Genomic DNA, 13,306 nt, shown 5'->3' with positions numbered 1-13,306 from the left:
TGAGAGAGCGGCCGTCTTTTCCCATCGCCCACCCCCCAAACAGCATCATCAGCGTGCCACCCCGAGGTGTACAGTCTCTGACAGAACAACTACTGGCCTTGGCAAGAAGAAGACTCGCATACAGGTCGGGTCATGAAGCCCTCGGCAGCCGCTACTACTTCATCACCGTCAGTCTATCATGCAAATGAGGCGCCGAGTGGCCGCGCGGGGAGTGCGAGAGAGACGGGGCTCGCGGAGACACGGCAGGGTGTGGAGTAAGGGAGAAAGGAATATCAAGCCGAACACCGCGATCCCCCTCCCGTAATTAACTCCCGGCACTACTGGTCCCCCTGGCCGCGCCACACGCCCAAGCCGGTCTGGCGAGGGCAGGCCAGGACCCACGTGCGCGACGGGGGCTCGTTATCGAAGAGACCATTCGGCGTGAGAAGCAGATAGGACGGAGCGGGGAGGAGGGGTCCCCGTGGGGCACGGCCGGGCACAGCACCCGCACTTGGACGCAACACGTCATTGCGACGGCAGTCTGCGGCACGTGCACCTCGCCGCCGATCGGATCCCGACAGATCCATCAACGGAACACCATACCGCCCGCGTATCCCCGCGCCGCCGCCGCCGACCCCGCCGCCGCCGACCCCGCCGCCGCCGCCACGGTGTTGTTTGTCGCTCGCCCGAGGGCACCGCGGGGCCCAGCCCACCACCCGCGCCACCCGACCCGGGCCGTCCACCGTCCATCCCAGTCGACCGCACGGGGACCTTCAGCAGCCCGGAGCGCACACACGGGGGCCCTGGCCGGCGGCGGCCTCAGTGCGGGTGACACAGCCCCGGCGTGTGCCCGTCGAGAGGAGCCACGCGGAGCAGAGCCGTCCGTCAAGATTACGACTGTGGGAGCGTGGGAGCCGCCGCCGCCGTCCTCCCCGCGCCGCCACCTGCCGACAGCGACATCAAGTGCGCCTTTGGATAATGGCCGATGTGGCTGGAGGCCCACCAAACACCACCGCCACCGCCGCCGCCGCGGTGCCGACTCGTCGCCACACGTCTAAACTTGTGACTTCCGTCGTCGGCGGCGTGGCGAGTGCGCGGCCCGTGTAAGTGCGACAGTGCGGCGAACAGTGAGTGAGTGCGGGCTGGTACGCGTCGGCGCGAGAACTATCCCGTCAGAGGCACCCTCGCCTAGACGAGCGAGATAACGGGGTGTCCTCGAGGGACGGGGAGCCGGCGGCGGAGCTCGCGGAGCCTCCTCTGCAACCCGCGCCACCCAGTCTGAACGGGGACGTCTGCCTCCTGGGATGGCAGGGCCGGAACGCTAAGCGCCCACCTGGCGTCGCCCCCTGAGGGGCACGGGTGCGGCGCACGCCCCTCCCCACGGAGGCCCTGCTCCTCTCCACCGGCCCGGGCCCGGGACCCCATCGGAGACTCGCCACGGCAACCACCCGACCCCGGCCCTTATCTCGTACGAGCTGCGCCGACATGGGGGAAGAGGGCCACCTTGTTGCTCCCAGGAGCGCCCGTGAAGGCATCGTCATGGTGGACCTGCCGGCCGAGGTGGGCGTCAACGGGCAGGTGGCACACCCTGTCGTCACGCATGCACCCGCGGTTTCTCCGTCCTCGACCTCGGCGTCGACGTCCTTCAGTAATGCTGAGCAGGTGAAGCCTCCTGCCGCCACCCCAACACCCGCGCTGTGCTCGTCCTCGGCGCCGACGTCCTCCAGCTGCGACGAGCAGGTGGTAGCCCCCGCCCCCGCGGAGTTCCCATCCTCGGTGTCGACGTCCTTCAACTACGGCGAGCAGGCGGCAACCCCCACCCCCGCGGACGTCTCATCCTCGACGTCGACGTCCTCTAGCTGCGACGGGCAGGCGGCACCCCCGACCCCTGCGGAGGTCCCGTCCTCGGCGGCGACGTCCTTCGTCATCGGTGGGCAGGATGAAGCTCTTGTACCCGCGGTGGCCTTGGCCAAGATCTCGGTATCGACGTCGGCGTCTCCCAGCAGCGACGGAGGAAACGGAGACAGCCCGGACACCATTCGGTGCGAGTCGACGAGGAGCAGTCCAGCTACCCGGAACAGGGTACTCACTTGGAGCCCGAGGGGAGACATGAGCCTGAGTAGTAGTAGTATTAGTGGCACCAGTAGCAGCAGATCGTTGGAGGACTGTGGGACTATCGAGGTGCACCCGGACACAAACTTTCGCGCATATGAGTCGACTGAAAGGGGTGGAGTGAGGAGACCGACTGTGAACAACTACTCCTCTGAGGACTTGTACGGTAAGTTATTGATTTTGGAGAATGACTGAGACACCACGGCTAGATACACAACACATTTCACTACACCTTGCAGCCCTGTCTGAATCCTTGTGAGAGCTGTAGGAGTCTCGAATCAGAGGAGGAAGAAAACGTCAAGCCTTAATGTTGGATGCACACTTGATGCAAGCTTAAGAATGCTTAATCAGAGTTGACAAGCGCCGCCGCTGTGCTGCTGAAAGCACGTTGAGTCGTCGGTCGGGCTCTCACATGAAATCCGTGACTTCGTGGGAAAACACGTCACCTTACCCCCACCCCCTGGCCGGGCGCGCCGCGTCACAGAGCATGGCATTCACCTCGAGCAGACGACGCGTCGCGACGCCCCGCCGAGCCGTGCCGAGCAGCGCCCCCGCTCGTAAGCTCCGCCCCCACCCGCGATTTCTCATAGCGCACCGCGGCAGTGGCCAACCTAACCTTCGCGTGTGGACCCTGTCCGAGCGTCCTGACACTCAAATGTGAGGACGACGGCCACGCGCGTTGACACCACCCTATCAGATTTGTTTGTTTTGTATCTCCTCGGTCCGTTTCCGGGAGTGTTCGCGGTCGGCGCCACTGGGTCTCGGCTCCAGTACGTTGGCGATTGTTACCGCCAGCCCGCTGGGTGGCGGATTTGGATTTGGATTCGCTCTAAGCCACAGGGTGCATGCGCGGTGGGAGCCCACCCAGGAGTACCGACCGACCCCCTCGCGGTTTTCCGATGACGATCGACGAGGCGACATCTTCGCCACGGAAAGGCTTCGCAGTTATCTTTTCGCGTCGCGCGGGTCAGCTGGTTCGATCCGGTTGCCGTCGTTAATTTTAGACGGCTGTTCCGTGAGGTGCGAGGTGCGCCGCGCCTTCGCACGTATAACAGAGGCTCCCCCCGTGTCCAGCGAATGGAATAAGTGTGAAAACCACACGTTTGTGGCGCTGCTCGCGCCTGTCGTGGTCGAGCTCTGAAGTCGCGGAGCCAAACGTCTGCTCGCCTTTTTTGGATTGGAGACGGACGGCCGCGCCGTGGCGGAGTTGGGCGCTGAGGAGAGTCACATGCTTCGCGAGCCAGTCATCGGTCGTCGAGTGCATCGATAAGGAGTTGTCTGCTGGTCCTGCCTATACTCCACGACGTCTGTTCATCGGCGATCTAATTCCGATCTCTAGTCCAAGAAGTTGTCAGAATCGAGCGGCCCTGTCCCTCCTCCGACTTTTCTGTTGGAGCCGAGCATTTATTTGCTACTGTGGGCCACTGATTGGTGTTCACCATGATATTTAAAGACTGGATGAAGAATACTAGTCTGAAGCAACGCCCGTTGATTTTTCGCCCCTCAGTCTTGAATTCCATGTGATTTTTTCTGGGGAGACTGACAGTATAATTTTTACTGTCTTCATTTCTTGAATGCTTGAAAGAAGCTAAAGACTTTCACCTAGAATTATTTTTTAGATTTTAACCAGATATAGATTTGTCTAAGCCAAGTTATTCTTTCTGTTCGTGATGTCTGAGGACTTATCATCCAAGTTTTCCTCAAAGATTAAATTTAGTGCAATGTCCTGTTGTGAACTTGATGCAAAGAGGTCTCGCATTGGATGGCGAAAGCCAGATCCTGGGGACTGACATCAACTCCTACTCCAGCAACACCCCACCAAACCAAGGTAGCCTATGCCTATGTGGTTGGGGAGGTGAAAATTGCTTGGATGATTCTGCAAATGGCCTGAAGCCAGAAGTTTTCTTGGGATTGCACAATTGGATTGCATTGTCAAGCTCTTGAGGTCGTCAAGAGATCTCTCATTTGGATAGGAAGGAAGACTCAGTGTCATCTGAGGTGAAATTGCTCTCCAGCTACATCATAATTTCTTTCAAAATCTGTGCAATAATTGCCAAAATTGGCATTGGAATTGAGTACTTAATTAGTAATATTTTGCTGTGATAATTGAAGGAATCTGTGTTATTATTGTTATAGACATTCTGACAGTTTTTTGAGGGCAGTGACTTTAATAATAGTTTTAGTAATTGCCACGAAAACACACTAAGTGAGTGAAGTGCTCAACAGAAGCTTCAGTGATGTGAACCTCAGTTTATTGTGAAGAAGTCAAGCATCTCAGTTTTGACTCTGGTTAAAATCCCTCGTGCATAATCTGCCGTGGTGCAACCTGACTCTTCATCAGTGCTGACTGTGTTCATACTTGACACTATCTTCCTCATTGCATACATTTTGCAAATACCCCACAAAAGGATGACTGCTTCCAACATGAGTAACAGTGGAAATGGACTCCTTAATACCCTCAGAGCTTGGATTTCAGACAGTGGCCACCACTTTCACAAGAAACAGTTATTTGAACAAAATACAGAACTTTTGGAAAACCAAGGTATTAATATCTAAACATCTTTTGGAGTAGTCAAATAAAATAAAATCATATTTCTTCTATATGATGATTAGCTGTGACACCTAAATCAATTCATGTATTTGAGTTTCCAAACTAATATACCCCTTTTTTCTTTACTTTTTTTTAAATAATTTATTTTATAGGTACTGGTGGTAAAATCAAAAATGGAGTTCCCCCAAGAATGGAAGCTGGTGTTGACTACATCAATGCAGGACAAGATGACCAAATGGTGGGTTATTTGAAGTATTAATGATATATCTACTTTTTTTTGCATATAAATGCTAAATACATAATAATTGATTTTTATTGATTTACAGGAAGTTTATGGTTATACACGAAGCTTCTGGCTTTCTTTCACTTCATGGTTCTTTATTGTGTTAACTTGTGGATTGCTTCGTCTCTTCTTTCATTGGACTCCACACTGGTGGTTGTATGCCACTCATAAACGCTGTGGACTTCAAGTTGCGCAGAAAGTCCTTATTGTTGTATGTACCTTTTTATCTCACATCTACATTTACACTTTTTTTACCAAACAAAACATGAATTCTTTTACTTTACCTGCTTTTTTTTGTCCTTTCATTATATAGGAAGAGTTTCAGAAAAAGCACAAGTGTTATCACGTAAAGGAGGTCACCACCCACACCAAAAATGATTTTGAGTAAGTTCCTTATGTCTATTTCCTATTTTACTTTTCTCATGATATTGGATTTGGTAGTGTATAACTCTTCCTGTCTACCTCTAGGAACTTTAATAGTGAAAAAACTGGTGACAGATGGGATTCTCAAGCCCTCAAAGAAATCAGGCAGGGAAACGTCCCCCTTACTATTCATACTTCTGGTGGGATCTTTAAAGGTATTGTATCAATGCATCTTCTTTTCTGTATGTATGTGTTATCTGCTGTGCACATTTTGAAATAATATACTTCTCTCAACCTTTTTTAGAAATTGATTGTCTGCGCATGTTCCGGTGCAAAAAAATGCGTTTTGTTTGGGACTGGGAGAAAAGTGAATTTCAACAACTCCATGGACTTGATCATCAAGTTTCCACTGCCACCCTTCACCATCAGAAAGGAGTTTCCCTTCAAGATCAATTCTTGCGGCGCTTTGTCTATGGAGACAACGAAATAAAGATTCCGTTGAAAAGCATTCCCGAACTTCTATTTCTGGAGGTTTTGAATCCTTTCTATATCTTCCAGATATGCTCATTCATACTGTGGTTTTTGGATAATTATTACTACTATGCCATTGCAATCCTCATAATGTCAGTGTTTGGTGTCTCAATGTCCATAATTCAAACTAGACGAGTAAGTTGTATTTGGTTCTTTTAATTAAGTCATTACTCGATTGGAAGGGCGGTTATTATTAAAAAGATCACTTATACATAAACTCATTGTTTCCTTACAGAATCTGTTAAATCTTCAAAGCACAGTTCATTCATCAGATGTTGTCTCTATCATTCAAGGGAGTAATGGGGAAGTTGTGACTGTGCCCACAGAGCATCTTGTTCCAGGAGATGTGTTGGTTGTACCATCTCGTGGTTGTATTATGCATTGTGATGCGGTTCTGCTCACTGGAACCTGCATTGTCAATGAAAGCATGCTCACAGGTAAAGTTTCTGTAATATTTAAACATAGTTTTGATTTTCATACCTCTGCCAGTGTATAAGGTGCCTAATCATATCTACCTTTGTATCTGTTAAAGGGGAGAGTGTTCCAGTAACTAAAACATCCTTACCAAATGTGCAGTCAGTTATGTTTGATCAAAAAGAACACTCCCGGCACACTTTGTTCTGTGGAACCCAAATCATACAAACACGCTATTTCGATTCGGAAAAAGTATTGGCAGTAGTTGTTCGTACTGGATTCTCTACTTCTAAAGGCAGCTTGGTTCGGTCAATCCTTTACCCTCCTCCAGTAGACTTTAAATTTGAACATGATTCTTACAAATTTGTCAAACTTCTAGCTGGCCTTGCTAGTTTGGGATTTGTTTACACCATCCTTACTAAAGTAAGTATCATCTCAAATTTAAGATAAAGTTTACTAATGTTTAAATTCTAATTCCATTTTATTCTTTACTCAGGTCTTGCGAGGGGTGAGTGTTAGAGATATTACTCTGGAAGCTTTAGACCTCATCACAGTTGTTGTTCCACCTGCCCTACCTGCTGCAATGACTGTTGGCAGCATGTATGCTCAAAACAGATTAGGAAAAAAGGATATCTATTGTATAACACCAAGATGTATCAATGTGTCTGGATCAGTTGACTGTGTTTGCTTTGATAAGACTGGTACCTTAACCGAGGATGGGATGGACATGTGGGGTGTAGTACCAGTTCGAAACAATCACTTTCATATTCCTGTGAAGGAAGTTGATTCTTTAGAAGTTGATGATGAGCTGTGCCGAGCAATGGTAACTTGCCACTCACTCACAATTATTGATGGAAAACTTTCTGGTGATCCTCTTGACCTAAAGGTACTATATTATCAATACTATTTTAAAATGAACTATTCACCTTGTTTCAGAGTAGTGAGATAAATTTTTTACTCTTATTTAAAACTTTGCAGATGTTTGAATCAACTACTTGGCTATTAGAAGAACCTGAAATTGATGACAATTCCAAGTTTGATCTGATTTTCCCCACTGTGGTGCGACCTCCTCCTAATGTGGCAGACAAGGTAATTTAAAAAACAATAACAATAAACTTAGTAATTTTATTTGCTTTTTTAAAATTATTTTGTCATGTTTCCATTGTTTTAGGCTTCACTGGAGATTGGAATTGTCCGTCAATTCCCATTTTCGTCAAGTCTTCAAAGGATGAGTGTCATAACGCGTGTATTGGGGGCCAGTAAATTTACTGTCTACTGCAAAGGATCACCGGAAATGATAATGTCTCTTTCTCTCCCCAACACAGGTATATTTGATTGTTTATATTTTATCACGTTAGGAAAATATCAAACAACATCCATCTCTAATTGAATTTTTACCTTCAGTTCCAACAGAGTTCCATTCTGTACTAGAGGAATATACCCAGCAAGGCTATAGAGTTCTTGCTGTCGGATCTAAGACCCTTAGTGGTAGTTATGTCAAAATTCAAAGGATGCAGAGGGAAGATGTGGAATGTGGATTACAGTTCATTGGTCTGGTGATTATGGAGAATCGCTTGAAACCTGAGACAACAGGGGTCATAAGGGAGCTACGCTCTGCTCATATTCGTACCATAATGGTTACTGGAGACAATATTCAAACAGCCATGAGTGTAGCTAGAGATTGTGGAATGATTCCTGCTTGTCGATCCATTATTGTTGTACATGGTGTAGCAGCTATTGCTGGTCAGGCTCCTCAAATCTGCTTTACTCAGTCTCAAGCAGATGCTGCTATTGCAAATGTGAGTGTTATTTTGTAACCATTCATTGTTTGAACCCATTTGTTTGACTTTGAAATTGCATATTTGTTTCTTTTTTATCTATAGGGTGGTGGTGATGCAAGTTACATGACTAACTTAACAAATAGCAACAGTTTACAAAGCCTAGCCACTATTGAGTCAGGATCAGTAGTTTTTATTGAAGATCCACCTCCAGGAATCACGAGTCAGCAATGCAATGGGTTAGTCTTTTTCAAATTGTCATGCTCATTATGATTTGTGCATTTTCTGTAACCATTTTCTTCTATCCCATTGTTACAGTGATGTGAAACTCAATATATCCGGGAAAGACTACTGCTTTGCTGTTACTGGGAAGACTTGGTCCATAATCAAGAATCATTTTCCCGAGCTTATTCCTAGAATTGCCACTAGGGGAGCTGTATTCGCTCGAATGAGCCCTGATCAGAAGCAACAGCTGGTTCAGGAACTGCAAGGCCTGGGATATTACGTTGGTGAGTGTGTTCAAAATTTCCAAATGGTTCTTTGCAACTATTAAAAAATAGTATTTATTTGTGACTTTATTTTTAATTTACAGCTATGTGTGGTGATGGAGCTAATGATTGTGGAGCTTTAAAAGCTGCCCATACCGGAATTTCATTGTCAGAAGCTGAGTCATCAGTTGCGTCTCCCTTCACATCCAAAGTTGCCAACATATCCTGTGTACCCACTGTCATCCGCGAGGGCCGTGCTGCCTTAGTTACATCCTTTGGCATTTTCAAGTATATGGCTGCCTATAGCCTTTGCCAGTTTGTTTCGGTCATGATCTTATACTCAATTGACTCTAATCTCACGGATGTACAGTATCTCTATATTGATCTCTTCATGATAACAGTGAGTTGGTTCCTTGTTCCTTGTTGCTTGGTAAAGTTCTTTTACATGTTTTAATACTGATACATGTATTTTCCTCAGATATTTGCTTTCTTCTTTGGTCGAACTGAAGCTTTTGATGGGCCTCTTGTCAAAACTCCACCTCTGTCATCACTTATATCACTTTCTCCAGTACTTTCCTTACTTGCCCAAATAGCTGTGGTGATAGTTATTCAAACTTTAAGTTTCTACCATATTCAGACGTATGTATATCTTATCTCTTGCTGAATTTTCACATTTTGTTCTTTGATGTTCATCAAGCTCTCACATTATAATGCTTTATTTTTGCAGTTATGACTGGTTTGTCCCTTACAACGCTGCAACAACAAAAGATGAAACAGTTGGATGTTTCGAAAACTATGCTATATTTGCCACATCAAGTTTTCAATACATCATACTTGCGGTTGTGTTCTCAAAAGGTCCACCATATCGTAAAGCAATTTTTAACAACTATGGTATGTTACTATCCTCCATAGGAACCACAGCCCTCACTGTTTGGATTGTGTTGGGTCCACCTGTATGGGTACAGGAAAAATTTGAATTGAAGATGCCTCTGGACATCAGTTTTTCTTTCTTCATGCTTGTGTATGCTGGTATCAATTTTATTCTGGCATCTGTTCTTGAAACCTTTCTCATTGATCGTTTGGTTTCAAAAAAACTCAGGTATGTGCATTAGGGAATCATTTTCCTCTTTGCTTTTCTGTATTACTTGTCAAAGAGAAAATTCTTAGAATTTTATCTCATATCTTTTGTTACATTAGGTACAGATCCCACAACATTGAAAAATCACGTCGGATGTACCTTGCTATTGAAAGGGAATTGTCTAATGATCAGACATGGCCTTCCCTTTCACATGAGCCTCCAACCATTGATCTCAGCAGTAATTTGAAACAACCACCTCGCAGCCCTGCTACTATTACTGAAATTTCCTCAGACTTTTCCAAATTGCATGGGGAGGCCAATCATATTTCCAGGCAGAGGTAGGAAATAGTCAGTTTATGTTTAGAATATTTTAGAAGAGTAGATAGTTGTTACAATTATTTATTTGTAACTCTCTTCTTTTCTCTTCTGTGTACATAGGCTTGCAAGTGTGTGTGGGGTTACTCTTAATCCCATTGCACTGATTCAAGTACCTAAGCGACGTACTATTAGCGAGTCTGATAGGGTTATTGGAAATACGCAGGAAGTAGCAAACCAAGACTCTGATTTCACAGGACATTCTGAGACTGTGTCTTCTTCATGGAATCCTCTTACCTGTGAACGTCAATTTTCATGGCCTCCCTCTAATGCTAATGGAAGCTGCAAAGTGCTTTCTCCATCAGCCAGCTTGAAGGAGGTTTCCATCCAACCAGATCAACATCGCCGCAATTCTAATAGTATTATCCTTGAAATGAGCAGCCTGCCATCTTGAGGTTGGCCTCGGCGGCCCAGTGCCGCAACAAACTCTCTTACCCCTCAATTTTTCTGCATCATGCTAAGAAAGATTTGGGTTCTCTTTGGTCAGCTTTACCTCCATAATAAGAAAATATTTCTTCTAAAGTTTTATCATTTAGCATTGGTCTCAAATGTTTTGCCACCTAAACTACCTATGTGCATGTGTGGTAAAAGGAGTGAAGAAACTGAAGCTGTAAAGAACTTCAAAAGACAATATTTTACAAAAAAACAAGTATAGCTTGTTAATTTAAGTAGTCTGACTTATTAATTTTGCAATATTTGTATGTCTGCTTGGTGCTACAAATAGTGAAGATAATATGCTTTAGTGTTACTCACTGAAAACTTCTAGAGTTAAATTAATATTAATGTGTTCAGTTTATTTAGAAACTGAGACCCCTTAGTATTATTGTACCTCACTTGCCATATCAGGAAAAAGCAAGCAAGCATTATAGTCAACAATCAACACCAAAAATGTATGATTTCTGAAAAGAACATTATCTGTGATTTCTCACGTGGTTTCAATGATTTACTGTATTAAAGTCTACAGACTTCAAAACACCTGTTGAGCATTTTAAATGTGTACCAGCTGGGCTGGTATTTATGGAGCTGTAGAAGATTATTTCAATATTGTTTACTGTATTAAGGTCTTCAGGGACTGTAGATGCTTCTATCTGTAAAACCCATTTGCTTTGAAAATGTTGCATTAGTTTATATCGATTTTTGTTTGTTATGTTTGATTTACTTAGGTCTTACTTAACTGTTTCAAACATTCAGTGAATGTTTACTGCCTTTGGTGTGTTTGCATTTAGCGGAACCATTGGATAGCCTCATTTTATAAAGGTACATTTAGTGTTGATTTGAGTATTTTTTTTACCTTTATCATGTATACTAACTACATACAGTTTTTCTTTTTTATTCTTTTCTATTAATGGCCTGTTACTTTTATTTGTTGTTGCTATATTGAGAGGAAAGCTCACTTCCAAACAACAGGATTTTTTCAACTGTAACTTTTTTAATGGCTCTCTACCTCAGTTCTTCTATTTGGAGCATTTTCTTACGTCACACAAATATTGCTTTAGCATTTCTTTCATGAGGATGCCTGAAATCAAAACATATTGGACGGTATCATTTCATTTCTGTTAAGGGTCTAAAACCTCCATATTATCACTGTGAAATATCTTTGATTTGTTGGTGGTGCTTTATATCTATCATGTATATTAGTAGGTATGTTCAATCTTTTAATGGTCAATAGTCGTGAAATATATTCAATAACACAGTTACTATGACAAAGCAAGGAATATGGTGATGTCGGAATGATATGTTGCTCTTAATTTTATGCTGTAGATGGGTTGAATGCCATATTGTGTGTAAACTGTTTATTATTTCAGTGCATCATTCAGGAACACATTAAAAGACTGTCCAATCTGACCTAAATTTAGTATGTTAAGTATCTAAACTTGGTATCATTTTGAGTCAGTACTAACAATTTAAGCATCGAGAGTCAATTCTGTCTTCTCTTGTATCCCTGATCCATCTCCAAAAAATTTCTTGTTGGCTTTCTCATTCTAGTTTCATGGTACAGCATAACATATAGTAACAATCATTTTACCTTGTGATGTTATCTATTGACTTACTTACTCATATATCTGTTAATGGCTGGAGTAGATTGTGATTTTCCTTTCAATGTACTTATTTTCTGTACTTTGTTCTTTTCCTTTTCACTTACGATCGCTTTAGATAGTTTTATTTTGTTTTGCAAGTCATATCGATTTTAGCTCTTTCAGTGTTATTGTTCAGTATTTGATCGTATGAAGTCAGTAATTAAGTGAGTGTTATGTATCATCCATATCCAAAGAAATTTTTTTTATCTTCATGTTCTTAATGTCATCAAGTATGTTGTTCTCTTTTAGAGGACAATTTATAAAACTTATTGTTAATCAATTAATAATTTTGAGTTACCGGTCTAAAGTTATATAGTTGATAGGACTTAGTACTGAAGGTACATTTTACCCGGTACTTATTTTTCACTATTCAAAGATGTTAATTTTTATAAGTTATTAAAGAAATTGACCACCAATTATGATTTCAAATTTTGTATTCTAATGTGTAAGTTTTGAATTCTGTTGTTCCCTTGACTGGGAAATGTATATCACTGCCAATATTGTTCATCATTCATTTACTGTCTGAACTGACTTCTTAAAGCATTTTAATAGTTTGATAATATCCTCTTATTGTTCAAGCAGATTGGTACTGCTCTTGAAATTTTTATGGATTGATTTCTTGTTAAAAAGACAACTTTTGTATTACCGAAAGGGTGAGTGAGGCACCAATCGTAAAATGAGTTGCTTACAACTTGAAATGTGGTGTGGCACATTGTATTATATTATTGCTATCCAGGTAGGTATGACTAAATTATAAATCACAATTAATTTTAGTAGTCAATATACTGATCAATGTAGTTTTTATTGGTGATGTAGACCACTTTTGAATATGTGAAATGGAGGCTCAGTTTAGTCTTTTTTCCCCATTGCACTTTTTTCTGGTCTCAGGAAACTTCATGTTAACAGTCTCCTGTATCAAGAAGCAAGTTCACTTCTAAGCTAAAACTTCTCTGGTGTCTGCCATTGCCTATTCCGTTTTGGCAAGTTCTATTTAAGACTGAAGCCCCAGATTTCCTACCTATTGAACATGTAACTTGCTCTATTGATTGTATGGACAGGCCCATGTACAATTGGAGTACATCCTTTAGAAAAAGAGGATTAAAAAGTGTAACTGTGATTTTGTCCAATAAACGTTGAAGTACATGCTTAATTGGTTTTTCAATTCTTGTGCTAGCTGTGAAATCCAAACGGTCTTTCAAAAAATAATCTTAAGAGAAGACTCTAGCTTTATTATGATGAATTCAAATCAATCAGAAGGTATGACTCATCATCAAAA

The 13,306-nt window shown here is 43.5% G+C and overlaps 1 protein-coding gene across 1 annotated transcript; it reads left to right on the top strand.

The window, feature by feature from the left end:
- Window positions 1-507: 507 nt before the first annotated feature.
- LOC113217478 (polyamine-transporting ATPase 13A3) lies at window positions 508-13,180 on the top strand. The gene is made up of 19 exons (XM_026437392.2): window positions 508-2,257; window positions 4,795-4,880; window positions 4,969-5,136; window positions 5,239-5,309; window positions 5,394-5,503; window positions 5,593-5,954; window positions 6,055-6,256; window positions 6,352-6,656; window positions 6,730-7,119; window positions 7,212-7,322; window positions 7,405-7,558; window positions 7,638-8,032; window positions 8,117-8,250; window positions 8,330-8,520; window positions 8,604-8,899; window positions 8,978-9,138; window positions 9,227-9,598; window positions 9,697-9,915; window positions 10,016-13,180. Exons 1-19 carry the CDS (start codon window positions 1,465-1,467, stop codon window positions 10,344-10,346), a joined length of 4,851 nt encoding a protein of 1,616 aa, XP_026293177.2. The 5' UTR covers window positions 508-1,464; the 3' UTR covers window positions 10,347-13,180.
- Window positions 13,181-13,306: the final 126 nt, after the last annotated feature.

Source organism: Frankliniella occidentalis, unplaced genomic scaffold (genome assembly GCF_000697945.3).
Source record: "Frankliniella occidentalis isolate FOCC.00 unplaced genomic scaffold, Focc_3.1 Scaffold6, whole genome shotgun sequence".
Taxonomy (NCBI): domain Eukaryota; kingdom Metazoa; phylum Arthropoda; class Insecta; order Thysanoptera; family Thripidae; genus Frankliniella; species Frankliniella occidentalis.
The sequence above is the reverse complement of the archived record's forward strand: the minus strand, read 5'-3'. Positions and strand labels throughout refer to the sequence as shown.

Bases quoted from the DNA above. Each gene is read 5' to 3' on its own strand.
- LOC113217478 (XM_026437392.2), top strand. From the start codon at position 1,465: ATGGGGGAAGAGGGCCACCTTGTTGCTCCCAGGAGCGCCCGTGAAGGC. The intron at 7,559-7,637 runs GTATATTTGATT...TTTTACCTTCAG, and splicing joins TCTTTCTCTCCCCAACACAG to TTCCAACAGAGTTCCATTCT. The intron at 8,521-8,603 runs GTGAGTGTGTTC...TTTAATTTACAG, and splicing joins AGGCCTGGGATATTACGTTG to CTATGTGTGGTGATGGAGCT.